The following is a 19059-nucleotide window of genomic DNA, read 5'->3' on the forward strand; positions in this document are numbered from 1 at the left end:
AGCCTACAATCAGATAAGGGGAAGCCCCAAGCCAAAAATTGTTCATAAGTTATGGCTCTGTGTCCTGAACCAATAGGATGGTGAATTTAGGACAGGGACAAGTCCTGGCTTGAGGGGAGAAAAGATAGACTATTTTACAACCAGGGGGCTTTAAAAACCATTGTCTCACCCCAAAGGGGATAGGAACTCTGCTGGGAGACCAATGGAGTCAACTAACCTGGACCCTTGGGGCTCTCAGAGACTGAAGCACCAACCAAAGAACATACATGGGCTGGAACTAGGTCTCCCCGTGCATATGTAGCAGATGTGCAGCTTGGTCTTCATGTGGGTCCAGAACAACTGGAGTGAGGGGCTGTCCCAAAAGCTGTTCCCTGTACATGGGATATGTTCTTCTAGCTGGGCTGCCTTGTCTGGCCTCAGTGGGAGAGGAAGTGCCAAGCCTCGAAGAAACTTGAAATGCCAGGGTTGGGGGATACCTAGGAGGTGTCCCACCCACTCAGCAGAGAAGGGGAGGTATGGGGAAAGAATTGTGGGAGGGGGTGACTGGGGTGAAGGCAGGATGTAAATAAGTAAAAATGAAAATTAAATTAGCTGGGCGGTGGTGGTGGTCACACACTCCTTTAATCCCAGCACTTGGGAGGCAAAGGCAGGTGGATTTCTGAGTTTGAGGCCAGCCTGGTCTACAGAGTGAGTTCCAGGATAGCCAGGGCTACACAGATAAACCCTGTCTCGAAGAGAGAGAGAGAGAGAGAGAGAGAGAGAGAGAGAGAGAGAGAGAGAGAGAGAGAGAGAGAGAGAGAGAGAGAAGCAAACGTCTTGGGCCAATGGGCCGAATCAGCATGCCAGCCCATTTTTGCCTTTCTATGCAGGCTCTCCTTTCTGCAGAATGTTATATTAACAACTGTGTCGATTCCTCTGATCTCTTGAATTTGTTACGGTCTTATTTCCCACAGACAGGAGATCCCAGTCAGAGCCTTCCAGAAACCGCTGTTTAAACGATATCACTCACGTACAGACACGGAAGCAGGAGCACACATCCACACCCATCCCTCTCCAAGACAGGAGCATTTGAGAAATGCAGAGCTCCTGTTCTTTCTCTCTCTCTCCTTGTGAGTGTAAGAGACACTAGGGCAAGAGCACTGGCCCGGTCCTTGTGTGAGCACCAGAAGAGAAGCGGAAACCAAAGGGGGGTTAAGAACATTTGTTTCAAATGCTATCGGACAGCTGGGTTCTCATCACTCAGTCCTCATTCCAATGAGGAGCCAGCGAACGAACAAACAAACGTGACTAACTCAGTCTCCCAATGAGATCCAATAAAATGTGGGACGGGGGGGGGTGTGTGGAAGACACAAGGTGCTTAATTTGAGAACTAGAAAAAGCTCCCCCACCCCCAAGTGCAAGCGATATGTTCAACCAGAAGAGGCCTCAGATAACCGACTCCATCATTCATCAACCTGTTTCAGAAACCAAAGTGTCAAGAGGGTGGCCGCACATCCAGCTCCTCACTCCCTCCCCGTCTTCCTGCTGGCTGCAGGCTCAGGCTACAAAACCTACCCCCTCCTCACAGGGCTATAAGAAGAAACACTCACCCACTCTCGCCGGCCCACAGCCCTCCACTCCCCCTCCCCTGTGCCCTTCCACCATGTAAGTCTTTTTTCCCCTTCCCTTCTCCCTCTTGTTCTGTGCCCCCACTTGCTCCAGCCCTAAGTACACTGTAGCTGTCTTCAGACACCCATATGAGGGCATCTACCCAAACTCATTACAGATGGTTGTGAGCCACCATGTGGTTGCTGGGATTTGAACTCAGAACCTCCTGAAGAGCAGTCAGTGCTCTTAACAGTGAGCCATTTCACCAGCCCCATGTAGGTCTTGATTCCTCTTCAGAGCCTGCTGTCTCTGGTGCTGGAGTCTGAACTGCCCAGAGCTTCTCCATGCTGTTATTTGTCTGCCCACGGAGGTAATAACTCTCCTAATAAACTTCTCCCCACCAACGATCCATCTCCGTGTCCCCTTGAACCTCACACCTAGAAACACTGAGTGGCGTGCTCCCTGGCACATACAAAGCATAGGGTTTGCATGGCTATAATTTCAGCACTTGGGAAGCAGAGTCTAGAAAAGTTGTTCATGGTCATCCTTAACTATGTGTGGTGATTTGAATACACTTGGCCCAGGGAGTGGCACTATTAGGAGGTATGGCCTTGTTGGAGGAAGTATGTCACTGTTGGGGTGGGCACTGAGACCTTCCTCCTAACCATGTGGGAGCCAGTCTTCTCCTGTCTGCCTTTGAATGAAGATACCTGGTCACTGCCATGGTCCCGCTTTGGTGATAATGGACTGAACCTCTGAACCTGTAAGCCAGCCCCAATTAACTATTGTCCTTATAAGAGTTGCCTTGGTCATGGTGTCTGCTCACAGCAGTAAAACCCTCACTAAGACACTATGGCGATAGCTAAGCTTAGTTGTCAGCAGATGGGCACTCATATGAGGGGTTTTGCTTGGCTAGATTATTTGAAGCAGGAAGGTCCACCCTAAGTTTGGGCAGCACCTTCAGGTGGCCACTCACATACGAGGGCTTGGAAGAAGGGAACTTGGCCTTACGCCTGCTTGCTTTCACTAGCAGGTCCACCTATCCTGCGGCAGCAGCCTCCATTCACCAGTATTAACAACACAAGCTTCCTCAGGAATCCAACACACACCCAAGACCAGCAGCCCTCCAGGCCTTCAGCATCAAGTAGGGACAGCAGAGACATCCAGCGTCATGGACTAAACTACTACTGGATTCTCAGCCTCTTCAGTTTGAGACAGCCATTATTGGACTACCGGGATGACAGGTTGTAAGCCTACCACCAGGTGCAGGGTATTTTTACTGTCGCTATGAGGTTGCTTAGCACCCACACCTCAGATATCTATCTATCTCTCCCTCTCTTCCTCTCTCTCCCTCCTCCCCCGTCTCTGTGTGTCTTGTTCATTCTCTCTGTCTCCCTGTTTCTCTGTCTATCTGTGTCTCTCTCATGTCCCTTCTGAGATGTCCCTTTGCTCTCTCCCCTCCCCCAGTAAACCTCATGCCTTAGATCTATTACAAGGCATAAGCCCTCAGCAGTTCACCTTGGCCCCTAACCTGGAAGGGTATCTTTTTACTGCCTTATCCTAATATATATTATATATGATATGTATTATGTATTATATATTACATATATTTATATATTGATAATAAATACGCATATGTATTATATACTATAAATAATATATAATTATTTATATATCAACAGATATATATATATAAAACAGACATTTATATATTAACAGAACTGATAACAGAATTATCATTTCTGTTCCCTTAGAAAATGCTAATATAGCTACATAGACCCTGTCTCAAAAATAAATAAGCAGATAAATAATAAAATAGAGGTACTACTGGATTGCATTGTTATAGCACTTTCCCCGACATCTTTAACACACTTGCCTTCCAACAAATATCCTCCTTTTCATTGTGTCCAAAGATAAGCGTGTCGCTTTCTGCAGACTGTCTAGCAATTGATGTGAGAAGAACGCGTAGACCTCCTTACACTCCTGTAATAAGAAATCATGTTGCATTTAACGCCCGACGTGAGCCCCTAACATCCCCCAAAGCAACAGCTCAATATTTAAAACGGCACGGGAAGCTGTAAGAAAGAACAAACTACGCAATTTCAATGATGCTGGGGAAATGAATTCAACCCTGCATTTCTTACCTGGTTTTCTTTAGACAAATACATAACAAATATCTGTTAGCAGTGTATGAGGAGTGCTTGCAGAAACAGCCTAGCAAGCCACACGAAGGCCGACCAGGAAGCGGAGATGGAAACCCAAGTGTGATTAATCTGTGTTTATTCAATACTCCATGAGGCATGCCGAAACTTGAGTGCTAGCTTTCTCGATGCCTGATGAAGGGAATGGGTAGGGGGGGACACACGAGACTTTCTCCTCGGCTGATGGGTATGGTGGATCCCGGCTCTGTTTTCTTTTATCATCATTGTTCCGATGATAAAAGATTATCATGATAGGAATCAAACCCAGGTCCCTCCTGCATGCTAGCCCAGTCCTAGAACCCCTGGAGCCTCCGGGGCATCTACCATGGGTCACACACAGGATCAGGTTCTGCCTCTCTCTACTGAGAAACCCTGGCTCCTTTACGTCTGGTGGGAGAATCAGGTGAAATGGCGGACAGAAAAATTACCAGAACTAACAGGAGTGCCAAGCTTTTGAGGTGGTCCGGGCTTCTGATGGAAGTCACAGATATAATCAGAATCTGCAAGAGGCCATTCTGGGCAGCAGCACAGGGTCTGGTGTGGTGACCACGCCCCTCAACCGGAGGGACCAATGAGGCTAAGCCTTGCTCATGCAAACTCATACGCGCATATAAGTAAGTAATAGATACATTTTAAAACATGGGCAATCGGATTATTATACAATCTGCCATGGACAGAATCACATCAAAATGAGGGCGGCAAAGGAGACCTGAAGGATGCTAGATCTTGTGTGAACCTACAGCAGAAAAAAAAAAAAACCCCGCCCAACGCATTTTCTGAATCCCGCCTTATGTCTGACCCTCGACTGATTGCGGTCCTGTACCCGAGCAGCCTCATTTGCGTCATCTACAATCTTAAGAGTCGCTCATCCACAAACCTCTTGAGTTTACCCCGCGATAAATACCTTTTTAAATTCATCTTCTTTATCATTGGTGTCGACCTCCCTCGTCGTCGTTGACTCAGGATCATAATCGAGGCCTTCGCCTTCCTCTGCCTCACTTCCGAAAACAACATGCTTCCTCTGCTCTGGACACAGAAGCCAAAACAAAAAACGCCACATTTAACATTTCAGGGTTACTGTTAAACTTTATCAGGAAGCTCTTTATTGGTTTTACTTTTCGTTTTTAATTTATGTGTACGGATAAGTGTTGCCTGGGGGATTGTGTGTGCTCAAATACATGGAGGGCAGGAGGAGGCTTGGGAACCCTGGAACTGGATTTCATTGTGAGCCCCGATGTGGATCCTGGGAACTGAATTCACCCGGGGTTCTCTGTAAGAGCATCCAGTGCTCTTAACTACTGAGCCATCTCTCCGGCCCAAGACGTCTGCTCCCTGCCACCTCCACATCCCGTTTCTCTGTGTATCCCTGGTTGTCCTAGAATTTGCTCTGTAGACCAGGCTAGCCTCAAACTCCCAGAGATCTGCCTGCCTCTGTCTCCCTAGAATTAAAGGTGTGAGCCACTACCACCTGACCCAAGAAGCTCTTTTAAAAATTAGTTTTAAAAAACAAGTTTTTTTAAAAAACTGGTTTTGTGTTTAGGGTTTCTTTTACATTCCTTCTAATAGAAATCCAATTATTAACTAGCCAACCCCAAAGGCACACTATTCAACTAAAACTGCATTACATCAGTACATCCATCTTTGAACTTAGAACTCAGAGGAGGGGGGAAATGGAACCATCTCTGCCCCAAAAAAGTGCTTGCTGTGTAATGGGGATCTGAGGTTGGTTTGTGGCATCCACGTAAAAAGCTGAGAGCAGTGGAATGCTTGTGATTTCAACATGGAAGAAGCAGAAATAGGTGGGTGTCTGGAGTTTGTTGGTCATCTGGCCTAACCAAAATGGTGAATTCTGAACTACCAAGAGATGCTATCTATAGATAGATATAGATATAGATAGACAGACAGACAGACAGACACATACATACATACATACATACATACATACATACATACATACACACACACACACACATACATACAGTAAATAAATAATTTTTTAAAAATAAATTTAGATCCCAGGTGTGGGCTGATGAGGGTGCAGGTGTTTGCTGCCAGTCTGATGGCCTAAGAACTATCCCCAGAGCCAACATAGTGGGAAGAGGAAAGAGACTACCATAAGTTACCCTCTATCCTCCACATAAAACACATAAATATACCTAGATATATGTAATTAAAAAAAAAAAAAAAAACACAACTCGGGCAGACAGCATCCTGGAGAATATCATCTGTGGTTGACCTCTGACCTCCACATCCACATGCACATGGGCACCAATACACACATATAAAAAATGTGTGTGTGTGTGTCTGTGTTGTATGTGTGTCTGTGTGTCTGTGTATGTGTTTGTATGTGTGTCTCTCTGTGTTGTGTGTATGTCTGTGTGTGTGTCTCTGTGTGTCTGTGTGTGTCTCTGTGTGTGTGTGTCTGTGTGTATATCTCTGTGTGTGTCTCTCTGTGTGTCTCTGTGTGTGTCTCTGTGTGTGTGTCTCTATGTGTGTGTCTGTGTGTGTGTGTCTGTGTGTCTGTGTGTGTCTCTCTCTGTGTGTTGTGTGTGTCTGTGTGTGTGTCTCTCTGTGTTGTGTGTGTGTCTGTGTGTGTGTCTGTATGTGTGTCTCTGTGTGTCTCTCTCTCTGTGTTGTGTGTGTGTGTGTGTGTGTATATCTCTCTCTCTGTGGTGTGTGTGTGTGTGTGTGTGTCTGTGTTTGTGTGTGTCTGTGTGTGTGTCTCTCTCTCTGTGGTGTGTGTGTGTGTGTGTGTGTGTGTGTGTAGGAGAAAGAATTTAAGACCTCGGTACCTCACATCTTTCAAAGTCGCTCACTGGCACCTTAAGCATCCTAAAATAAGCTGACATTTTGTGGTTTTAACACTTCTGACATGAACAAGGGAAAGAAGCCTTGCTGTGTAATGTCATCCTTAGCACGTTGACACTCTTAGACACACAATCCTGAGCTACCAGGCCTGTCCTGGAGGATGTTTCCAGGATCCTGAAATAATCCAGTAGGGACCACCCCTACTGTGTATCAACCAGAAAATATCTTCAGGCATCGCTCCCTAGTAGTGTCACCCCTTACTGCTATGTCTGAAGCTGCAGAGTGGGTGTCACCAGGGAACTCATCGAAAAGACAAACTCATGGGCCTGGTGTATCCAATAGGTCTCTCTCGGTCTCTGTCCCTCCCTCCCTCCCTCCATCCCTCCCTCCATCCCTTCTTATAATGTCACTTCAATGAGATCTCTGTTTGACTGGAATATCCCCCATCTCACTGAACATGGGGAGGGTTTCCAGTCCCCCTCAGGTGCCTTGGTACTGAGCTAACATAGCTAACCTCTGACCTCTTTAGTTGACCCATGACCTCTGCTAGGCAGAGCCCTTCCACACTGCATTGGCAGCACAACCTCCAGTCAAGTAAGAGGCCTGACATATAAGAACCAGCCTGTACTGTAACCCCGAGCAGAGGATGCTGGGAAGAGCATCCTCTTTTGGGTAAAACAAGGCACTACTAACTTCTATCCAGTCAGTTCTTACACAGAGCTAAAAAAAAAAAAAAAAAAAAAAAAAAAAAAAAAAAAAAAAAAAAAACCCACCTTTTTAAACTACAGAAATCTTACATTCAAATTTACCCAATCATAGGACAAATTCAGCAAGCCTAAAACAACCATGTTCTTAAACAATCTAAAAGGAGAAAGCAAAAAATTCCCCAGCAAGGAATTTCAAGTCACATGACCCTCATGAAGAGGTTCAGATGCACCAGCTTATGGCTTGGGCTTATGAACACCCGTATTTACTAAAATTATTGGGACCCTGGGTTCTTTCAGCAAATTGGGAAATTCTTTTTTTTTTTTTTTTAAATGAAAACAGGAAACACAAAAAAATCAAAATTATTTCAATCTCTGTAAATAGACAGTAGGATGAGGGAATGCTTCCTGTTCCCAGCCAGACATACTCAGCACGCTAGGACGGAGTCCCAAGTTTAAGACAGAAAGCTCAGGGCTGAGACATGGCTGGGCTCTTAAGAGAATCTGCTTCTCTTCCAGATGACCCAAGGTCATGGCAAGACCTGACACCCTCACATAAGTGGCTCACACTCGCAAGGACACATGCATAAATAAAAATAAAGAAATCCTTGAGAATGAAAAGACTCAGCTCCTTATACCACCCCACCCTCTGATCAAGGGGCAAGGGGGAGGCACAACATGCTGTGACCTTGGCTTCCATTGCCCTGAAGCCCTGAAGCATTCCTAAGTGGGAGACACAGCTCATTCTGCAGAAAGAACTGGGGTATGCCGGTGGGGGCGGGGGGGGATGTCTTAAAACATGATTCTGCCCAAATTAAAACTTCCAAAATTAAAGATGTTGCTCTTAGGTGTTTAAGAAAAAAGTGAAACAAGTCAAATGACCTATGCGACATTAGAATATACATGCATGCGTGCACACACACATATACAGATACATACACAAATGTACACATACACATATACACATACATACATACATACACATTCATATACACATACACATATATACACACACAAATGCACTTATACACAAATGCACACACATACATACACATACACAAATGCACACATATATATGCATACACATATACACACAAATGTGCACACACACGTACTTACACATACATACACACAAATGCACACATATATACACAGATACACACACACATATACACACACATGCACACACACATACATACACATAAATACACACACAAATGCATACATACATACATACACATATACACACACATACATACACACACAAACATATACAATATGCACATATATACACACAAACACACACACACTGGACTCAGAGGGCTTTCTATAGGAAGGCTGGCTCGCAGAGTTGGCTGATGGCTTGCATCTGAAAACTAGGATTTCAAGGACCCCACTCTTCCCTATCTGCCACCAGGAGCTCACAGGGTCTAAACTATGCCAACAATGTGGATTATGCTGGATACCTGCTTTCCTTGTATGTAGCAAGAGACACCCGTGGAGAGGGAAGGTTTGGGAGGAGGTGGGGTGTCTACCCACAGCTCTGGGATTCACACACTTACTGGTGGAATTACCTGATACCGGTTTGGCTGCTTTACCGGTATATTTAACTTCGTAGATTTGTTCAAATATTAATATCAGCTCCTTCACGGCTTCCTCCACGTGCCTACTCTTGTGGTTTAGAATGTCAGCCCACTCTTTGGTGTATGACTATAAGACAGATAAATCACCATTAACTTCCAGACACCTTAAACACACTGTGAGATTATTATGAACTTTAATTTCTATGGCCATGATTAACTCTTCCTGAAAAGAACTTGAGGGGCAGGACCTGTGGCGTTGGTGGTCTAGGGCACTTGGCTAGCGTGGTCCTAGGTTCTACCCCCAGTACTACAAGACAAGACAGACAAATGATGTCTCATTGTCTTGATTAAAACACTGACCAAACCCAGCTTGGGTGTAGGTATTTGCCAACATAATCCATCACTGAGGGAATTCGGGGCAGGAGCTTGAGGCAATTGGGGGTGGGACCTAAATCAGATCACGGAGGAGTGCTGCTTACAGGCGTGGCTTCCATGGCCTGTGTGGCTGTTTGTGTGGTACCCCCATGGCATGCTGGGCCCGGCCATGTGAATCAGAAAATGCCCCCACAGAAGCACACATCTGATGGACGCCGTTCCACAATTAGGACTGCCTCCTCCAAAATATATCTATGCTTGTCAAGTTAGCAAAACCCAGGCAGCACAGTCTACCCCCTGCCAACCTGACGCACAAGCACGTCGCCATTGCCGAGATGCCAAGGTATCCCAACTAAAAATATGGTGAGAGCAACTTTTAAAAGTCCCACGTTCTTTTTAAAAGTCCACATGCACTTTAAAATCCCCAAGTCTCTTCAACTGTGGGCTCCTGTAAAATCAGAATCGACGAATATCCTTTCTTTATACCAGGATGTTAGAACCAGGAAGTGTGGGGAGCCGACAGAAGGCGGCTATCATCCTTGCAGCCATCTTGAGCCATATACCCTGGATAAGAGACTTGAGCCATATACCCTGCAACAGCTGAGCACACTCTGATAACATCTTGCTTTAGATACCCAGGATTTTCCCTTGGGTGTGTGAGACTTAAAGGTGTGTGACTTAAGGGCATGACTTAGAGATCAGATTTAGAGACAAGACCTAAGGGCATGATTAAAGGCGTGACCTGAAGGCACGGCTTAGAAGTGAGACATATAAAAGGCGAGAGGCAGACAGGAGAGCTCAGAACAATTTGGAGTAACAGAGATTCAGACACTAGGAGTAGGAGTAGACATTAGACACTTGGAGGAGGAACAGAGAATCAGACACTTCAGCAGAACAATTTGGAGTAACAGATTATTAGACACTCAACCTGGAGTAGGAATTAGGCACTTGAGTCTTGGCACTTTGGAGGAAGAGCTTGGAATTAGGCATTAGGCACTTAGCACTTGGAAGAAGTAACTTGGAACTTGGAGGCACTAGGGACTAGGAACTAGGGACTAGGAACTCAAGACTTGGGACTTGGAAAGAAGAAGAGAGACTGAAGAATAAACGGGATTGAATCAACTCTGGTCTGGTCTGGTCTCCATTCTTCGAGTCCGTCCTCACTCTCTCTCTTGCTCAACCCCGACCCGTGGACCGGAGCTGCCTGGGACAGTGCAGGACAATTGAGCCCCCAAGGCTTTTGGCAGTGCGGGTTCCAACACTGACAGAACGGTCCGAGATACTTGGGCCCCCAAACGTGGGGCAGCTCAGGCCACAACAAGGAAGCAGTACTAATTGGATCAAGGCAAAACCAAATCCCAACAGTGCAAAAAGCTCAGTCGGTGTCTAACATGTGGGACCTGTTCATGAAATTCTGTGGGATCTGCCCTAAAGGTGCGGGGCGTGTTCTAACATTAATGAAAGACCCAAACTCTCATCATCTTGAATTAAATCAAGTTTTGGATCAACCACAAACAGCAGCTAGGTCCAGCAAGACTGCCTATGTTTGGGGCATTTTCTCTGGTACATAGAAATGGTTCTGTCTCTGAGACTCCCTCCCTGTTGTATGGCTTCTTGTCTGCTATCTAGGGGCTGGGCTCCACCCTCACTTAACGCCCCATGGCTTTTATTTCTTCTCTCTTCCCCTGGGAAGCACTGCACTTGCTCTGGGCTTAATTGAAAATAGATCCTTCTCTCATACAATGCATCCTGACCACAGTTTCCCTTCCCTCCACTCCTCTCAGCTCCCCCTACATTCCCGCTCCCCCAGATCAACTCCCCCTCCATTTCCTTTTCAAAAAAAGAGCAAGCCTCCAGGAAACTACAACCAAAGGGGGGGGGGGAAAGCGGGAAACAAGTCACAGTAAGACAGTGGGAAAAATTCTCATGTCCCGGCTGGACAAGGCAACCCCATAGGAAGAAAAGGGTCCCAGAAGCAGACAAGAGTCAGAGACACACTAACAGATAGGAGTCCTACAAAATATCAAGCCAACAGCCGTAACGTACATGCAGAGGAGGTGCAGACCCATGCAGGTCCAGTGCTTTGGGCTTTAAAAAAAAAAAAAAAAAAAAAAAAAAACCTCTAATAGAATTACCCTTGGCCTTCTGCTTCAATCCATTCTCGATTTTATTTTTATTTACATGACTGAAAATCACAGGAGGGGATCCCAACCTCCCCAGTATCATCTGACAACCAAAAAGGGACACCCCAAATCTCCCAGCAACACTCCCAGAGCCAAATATATTTACAGTGGATGACCCCCATTCCCTTCCCACACGTAACGCCCACCAAGATCAGTTCACACACATATAATAATGTTCAATCTATAGCCACATGCTGTAAGTTATCCAAATGTCCCGACAGCCTAGACAAGTTGCAATAAACTCATACAACAGAATGCTATAGTGTCACAGGATGGCAAGAACAAGGCAAGCCACGGCTGTGTAAGTATAAAGATCACGCCCTGCGCTATAACATTTACGTGAAGAGGCGATCAAAACAAACAAACAAACAAAAACCCAAGATGGTGAATGTACAGTGAATGATAATTACCAGGGGAGAGGTAAGGGAGACTGTCTGAACAGGATCGCTGGAGACTCACTTGGCATAAAGAAAGGTCTACACCTTAGAGACAATCACAAGGCATGGCATGTGTAGACATGCACTGAATACTAAACTTAACATCTGTGGACTAGAGGGGCTGGAGAGACGGCTCAGTGATTATGAGCACTGACTGCTCTAGCAGAGGACCCAGGTTTCATTCCCAGCACCCACGCGACAACTCATGACCATCTGTAACTCTAATCCCAGGTGATCCAACACCCTCGTCTGGCCTCCTCAGGGACCACGAATGCATATGGTTCACAGACACACATGTAAGCAAAACACCTATACATATAAAAAAATTTTAATTAAAAAAAAAAAGATTCAGGCAACTTTTAGGTGTGTGTATGTGTGTGTGTGTAAACACAAATCAACAAAAAAGAAAAGAACACAGTCTAAAATGTCAATGGAATTGAATGCTGAAGAGCTTAGGTGATATGCTGTAATGACCGGATGCTACTGCCATTGCATAACCAGATATGACGGCAATATGGCTGGACACGATGGGCCAGCTACAGAAGCAGGGAAAGAGGCAGGCCACAGTGTTAAACTGGGCTTAAAGGCCTGACCTAAGAGACGGGTATTGAGGGGAAGAGAGGTGATTCAAGAAAAATCTGACAAAACCTGGCTTGGCTGTAAGACTTCAGAGACTTAGGACTTGGAGCATGGGGAGGTGAGTCCCAGGTTCCTCGGTGACTGAACACGAGAACACATGAACCCACACGGAAAGAAAAAAGGCAAGCAGTCAGGAGGCAGAGGCAGGCAGGGGGAATCTCCGTGAGTTCAAAGCCAACCTGGTCTAAACAGGGAGGTCCAGGCCAGCCAGGGCTACATAGAAAGACCTTGTTGAAATAGGAAGGAAGGAAGGAGGGAGAGAAGGAGGGAGAGAGGGAGGGAGGGAAGGAGGGAGGAAGAAAGGGAGGAAGGAGGGAGGACAGAAGAAAGGAAGGAAGGAAGGAAGGAAGGAGAGAGGGAAGGAGGGAGGGAGGGAAGGAGGGAGGAAGGAAGGAAGGAAGGAGGACAGAAGGAAGGAAGGAAGGAAGGAAGGAAGGAAGGAAGGAAGGAAGGAAGGAAGGAGGGGGAGAGGGAGGGAAGGAGGGAAGGAGGGAGGAAGGAAGGAGGGAGGAAGGAAGAAGGAAGGAAGGAGGACAGAAGGAAGGGAGGGAAGGAAGGAAGGAGGGAAGGAGGGGGAGAGGGAGGGAAGGAGGGAAGGAGGGAGGAAGGAAGGAGTGAGGAAGGAATGAAGAAGGAAGGAAGAAGGAAGGAAGGAGGACAGAAGGAAGGGAGGGAAGGAAGGAGGGAGGGAAGGAGGAAGGGAGGGAAGGAAGGAGGGAGGGAAGGAGGGAGGGAGGGAGGGAAGGAGGGAAGGAGGGAGGGAGGGAGGGAGGGAGGGAGGGAGGGAGGGAGGGAGGGAGAAAGGAAGGTGGATGGCATAACCCTAGGAGGATGCACTGAAGGAAAGGAACCAGAAACACTGGCAGAGTCCCAAGGACTCCATGGTTTGTCCAAGGACATGTAATCATACCCAGCTGTGGCCCTCAACTGAAGCTGCTGGGGCCACACAAGTCTTTGATGCTTACACTATTTCCCACAAAAGCTAGTTCCAAAAAAATAGGCCCGGCTGCCCACTTTTCGATTGTGAATTCACACGTCAGGTCAGTGACTCAATACTTCTGCTATTCTAATGAACTCGTACCTCGTTGACAGTCAGCATGTCTTCTACCTTGGTGGCGCCGCTGTCCGACAAGGAGATTAGCAATGTCTTGGCAATCTCTTTCAGAACTGTGTCGATATGCATTTCACACAGGTCATTGACCTACCCACGAGACAAAGACACGTAAAAAGTAAGACCTAAGAAATAGGTCTCTTTCCTTTTAACGCTAACATTTTTTTTTCAACAGGACACACCCCAGAGTTATGAGTCCATTTACAGAACTTAATCCAGAAATCTGCATCCTGGGTCAAGCCTCATTTGGTGGGGTAGTTCCGGAATATGTGTGCAAAGAAACCATGACATGGTTCTAAAGTGGCATAGGCCAGAGCGTTATTCCTGGCCATGACTGTCTTTGATCCTCATTTTGCACAAAAGAGACGTTCATGTCCCAGTTTTAAGGCTAAACACACCATGGCTCAGAGCAGGAAGTAAACCGGGAAAGAACACACAGCTTGTAAACAGCAGAGGACCCTGGCCAGGTTTCACCGGCTCCAAAGCCGTTGAGTTTGTCTGTGACACAATGACACCACGCACAGAGATGAGCACATCCCAAAAGATGTGCACGTTTTAAACAGCAGACAGACAAGAAATCAACAGGCCATCGCCCATCCGATCACTCTGTCATTTGGTCACTAACAGACACACATTAATGTTAATGTTTAGGCAGGATACATGGCCTGTTTTCTTTGTGTGTCTTGTGTGTCTTGTGTGTGTTGTGTGTGTGTGTGTCTGTGTATGTCTGTGTCTGTGTGTCATTGTGTCTGTGTGTCTGTCTGTGTGTGTCTGGCTATCTGTCTTTCTGTGTGTTTGTGTGTGTCTGTGTATGTGTCTGCCTATTTGTCTGTGTATTTATTTGTCTATGTGTCTATCTGTGTGTCTGTGTATGTATATATGTTCTGTGTATGTGTAAATGTTTGTGTGTCTGTGTGTACTGTGTCTCTGTGTGTCTGTGTGTGTCTGTCTGTGTGTCTTTCTGTCTGTGTATATGTCTGTATGTGTCTATGTGTATATGTCTGTGTGTCTGTCTGTGTGTACTGTGTCTGTGTGTATCTATCTGTGTATGTGTATCTGTCTGTCTGTGTGTATTGTGTCCTGTGTATCTGTCTGTGTGCCTCTCTGTCTGTTTATCTCTGTTTTTGTCTATCTGTATGTATGTATACATGTCTGTGTGTGCATGTGTGTGTCTGTGTGTCTGTATATGTCTATATGTGTGTCTGCCTGTCTGTGTACATGTACATGGTTGTGTCTGTCTGTGTGTCTCTGTGTCTGTCTGTGTGTATATATCTCTGTTTTTGTCTATCTGTATGTACATATACATGTCTCTGTGTGTGCATGTGTGTGTGTCTGTATTATGTCTCTGTGAATGCCTGTATATATATGTGTCTGTGTATATTTCAGTGTCGGTGTGTCTGTGTTTTTGTCTGTATATATGTATGTCTGTGTGTGTGTGTGTCTATGTCTACGTGTCTGTATTATGTCTCTGTGAATGTCTGTGTATATTTCAGTGTCTATGTCTGTGTGTCTGTGTTTTTGTCTGTAAATATGTATGTCTCTCTGTATGTGTGTGTGTGTCTATGTGTCTGCATGTATGTCTGTGTGTGTATATATATGTGTGTGTGTCTGTATGTATGTGTGTGTATATGTGTCTGTACGTATGTGTCTGTCTTTGTGTCTGTGTCTGTGTGTCTCTCTGTGTGTGTCTGTGTATGTTTCCGTGTGTCTGCAGAGATTGACATCTGGAGTCTTCCTCAATCACTTTCTACTTTGATTACTGAGGCAGGATCTCTCTCTGAACTAGAGCTTGCCAAATTGGTGAGCCTAGCCTGCCATCTTGTCCTAAGGATCCCCCATCTCCGTCTCCCAAGTGCTAGAGTTGTAGGTGGCCCCCACACTTCTGGACTTCTGAGGGTGCAGGGGATCTCATGATTGCACTGGAAGCCCTTTACCCGCCGAGCCACCTCTCCAGCATCCAGTCATCCTAGCTAAAACCACCTTAGCCTATCGAGGGCAAGGTAAATTCGGGGATAAACGCAGGACAACCCAGAGGAAAAGAACCCAAATCGGTAACATAGAAAACACTTTTTATTTATTAAATGGATGTTCTTTTAGCTAAAACAATACCTTCTTTAGGATTTATTTTTTTCTTAACAACATGTATGTGTTTCCATGTGGGCATGTGCGTGCAAATGCAGGTCCCCACAGAGGTCAGGTCTCCATGAAAGCTGGAGCTACGGGCAGTGGTGAGCATCCAGACATGGGTCCTGGAAACCAAACGCAGGTCCTCTGCGGAGTGGTACTCATTCTTAACCCCTGAGCCACCTCTCCAGCCCAGATTATACTCTTTAAAGGGACCTCTGGGCATGATTCAAACGCTACTTATAATTTAAACGTTAATGTGCGTTGTTCTAAGGGATTATTGGCTTTACCTTCTTTAAAAGCTGGTTGAACATATCCAAAACAGACTCCACCTCTTTGAAGAAGCTCTCCAGCATCAGTGAGGACCAGGTCAGTACTGTGAGACCTTGTCTCAGGACTGACTCCACCTAGGAAAAGCAGAAATGATGGCCATTTTCCCTTGCTCAGAAAAAGCCTCTTTTGCTGCTTGAAAATACTATGGGATGCATTTGCTTAATTAGATTCCCCCACCATTATGCCTAATAGAGATGGCTTTTCTTTTTAAATCATCTTTGGTTGTCGTGGAAGCAAGCAGCTGTAAATTTTTGAAAAGCATGTATTGACTTGTCTTTTTCACAGGTAACAAAAGCCTAGACAAGACATCATTCTGTGGTAAGAGGAGGGGAAAGGTGTGAAGAGGAGGGGGGAGGGAGGGAGGGAGGGAGAGAGAGAAAGAGAGGAACAGAGCTATAAAGTTGAAATGAGAAAAAAAACAGGTGGTCAAAGAGATGTGTTCTGAGATCCACCAGCTATACAACAGGAATCTAAATTTATTTTTATTTTTATTCCCATTTCAGTGGTCCCAGCTCATTCATTGACCCTCCTCTATTTGGCACACCACACACCAGAAACCAAAAGCAGTTTTCCATTTCAATGCCCGTCTTCTGTCTCTCCGAGAAGCTCCCAGCTAGGCAGTAGCTGGTACAAAACCTCACGGGTTCAGAGCTGAGCCAGCACCAGTGGGACCTGAGCCCGGAACCCAGGAATCTAATTTTAAATCGGAGAAATCCTTATGAACCCCCGGTGTCACCAACCTTCTTCATTTTAGGGGTCATCAGGTTGACGAACACAGAAGGCACTTCCTGGCACAAGTCATCGTAATACTGCAGAAGGCCCTGCACAGAATCGAAACGGCACAGCTTACTAACGCGTACGGACGGAAGCAATGACCACATTTTGGCTCCCGCCAGAAAGGCTTCCTGGCGCGTGGTTTTCCCACACGGGGCTGCCCATGTCAGGGCTGCCCGTTTTCATTGATACTGCCTGGCTGTGCCCTTCCATCAGCTGTCAATCACAGCTATACCCCCTTTAAATTCCGACATATTTAGGTCAGAAAAGGATTCTCATTTTTTCATGTATGTTGCTCGTTTCTCTTCGTTTTGAGAAACTGCTCAGATAATTATCATTTTATGGTATATGTCATTACACGGTTTTATCTTTTTGCTCGTTTTTTCATTTATTTATTTATTTATTTATTTAGAGACAGGGTCTCAAGTAGCCTGGGCTAGACTTGAACTCCTGATCCTCCTGCCTGGATTATAGGCATGCTCCCAGTCACAATTCCTAATCTTTTGACCTACTATGCCACACTCATCGATGGGGCTGGACAGATGGTTCAGTAGTTAAGAATGCTCACTACTCAAGCTAAAGACTCAAGTCACATCTCAGTTCCTAAGCTAGCTTGCTCACAAACAGCTGTAACTCCAGATTCAAGAGATCCAATGCGGCGGGTGGTGGTGGCGCACGCCTTTAATCCCAGCACTTGGGAGGCAGAGGCAGGCGGGATTTCTGAGTTCGAGGCCAGCCTGGTCTACAGAGTGAGTTCCGGGACAGCCAAGGCTACACAGAGAAACCCTGTCTCGAAAGAGAGAGAGAGAGAGAGAGAGAGAGAGAGAGAGAGAGAGAGAGAGAGATCCAACGCCCTCTTCAGCAAACATGCACACACATTCAAACAAAAAAAAATCTTTTAAAAAGCCACTCATCACCAAAGTCATAACTGATTCTCAATTTCTTCTTTCTCTTCCAAAGATTTAATTTTTATTTTATAGGTATTTTGCCTGCTTTATGGCCACAAACCTTATGCATGCAGTGCCCAAGGAGACCAGAAGAGGGCACTGCGTCCCAGGGACTGGATACAGATGGTTGTTGCTGCAAGAACAGCAAGCACTCTTAACAGCTGAGTCATCCCTCCAGCCCCTGCTTCTTCAATCTGAATACATTTAAGGGCTCCACACAACCAGAATGGCTTGTATTTTTCTTTTAGAGAAGACCCATGGTGACCAGTTTGGGCTAGTTTGTAACTGATTGCAGAGTGTGTTGGGCCTTGTGGAACAAAGTTGCTTAGCTGGTTTTTAAGCAACTTGAGTTTTAGTTAATAGCTTTTCAGAGTTCTCAGAACTCTTTCCTGACACTCAGCAAGGAAGAATGGCTTTCACCCAAATGCTAATGAAATCCCAGGAGGCGCAATATGAATGGTCTTGGCCTCCTGGTCTCAGGGTGAAAAAAAAAAAAAAAAAAAATCCCAAAGCCAAGTCTGCACAAAGTCTGCACAAAGCCAATGCACCTCCGTGGAGGGAGGGTTCTTTTACAATCCTGTTTCCACTAAGAGCAGAAACTACCATGTTCTTTGAAGAAAATAGACAGAAACCTCTGTGGCATTGAATTAGAAAGAGATTTCTCAAACAGGACAAGGAAAATACAAAAAATAAAAATGCTTCTATCTCGGAGTACATCACTGGTCAGGCGTAGTGATGCACGCCATTAAACCCAGCACTGAGAGGCAGAGGAAGAGGTTGGGGACAAGCAAGAGAAATTTCTTTTAGGGACTATCATTTCATTTTCAGACTCCATTTAATCATAGGGAGAAACTAAATTCAGGGTCCCAGACCCTCCTAGCCTCTCGGCCATCTCTCCAGGCCTCTTTTAAATATATTACATCTTACTAATTCGTTAACAGTGTCATAGATGCTTACAGTGTATTCTGATGATCTCCACTCCCAACACCTGCCCCTAACATCAGCTCCTCATAACAAACATTGAGTCTATTACAACCTCTACTAGAATAACAGTTTGAAATGTCCTCTGATAACCTTATTTCCTTTTGAAAGAACAAACCAACCAGCCTGTCCCTATGCCCAGACATGGACATGAATTAAACCAAGAGATTTCAATGTAATAACTTATGGAATTCACTGCCATCCCAGAAAGATCCAGGAAGAGTCTTATAGTGACTTATTATGTTATAGATGGAAAAGAGAAGCTAATCCTC

The 19059-nt window shown here is 45.6% G+C and overlaps 1 protein-coding gene across 1 annotated transcript in view; it reads right to left on the reverse strand.

Annotated features, from left to right (window-relative positions):
- Window positions 1-19059, reverse strand: part of Dnah8 (dynein axonemal heavy chain 8) — a 237184-nt gene that overhangs the window by 175653 nt on the left and 42472 nt on the right. The window contains exons 18-23 of the mRNA XM_034524086.2: window positions 16826-16906; window positions 16043-16159; window positions 13599-13718; window positions 8875-9010; window positions 4693-4814; window positions 3464-3570 (exon numbers count right to left, since the gene is read on the reverse strand). Coding sequence (XP_034379977.1) covers window positions 3464-3570; window positions 4693-4814; window positions 8875-9010; window positions 13599-13718; window positions 16043-16159; window positions 16826-16906 — 683 coding nt within the window. The remainder of the gene's footprint in view (window positions 1-3463; window positions 3571-4692; window positions 4815-8874; window positions 9011-13598; window positions 13719-16042; window positions 16160-16825; window positions 16907-19059) is intronic.

The sequence above is a fragment of the Arvicanthis niloticus genome, chromosome 20 (genome assembly GCF_011762505.2).
Source record: "Arvicanthis niloticus isolate mArvNil1 chromosome 20, mArvNil1.pat.X, whole genome shotgun sequence".
Classification (NCBI taxonomy): domain Eukaryota; kingdom Metazoa; phylum Chordata; class Mammalia; order Rodentia; family Muridae; genus Arvicanthis; species Arvicanthis niloticus.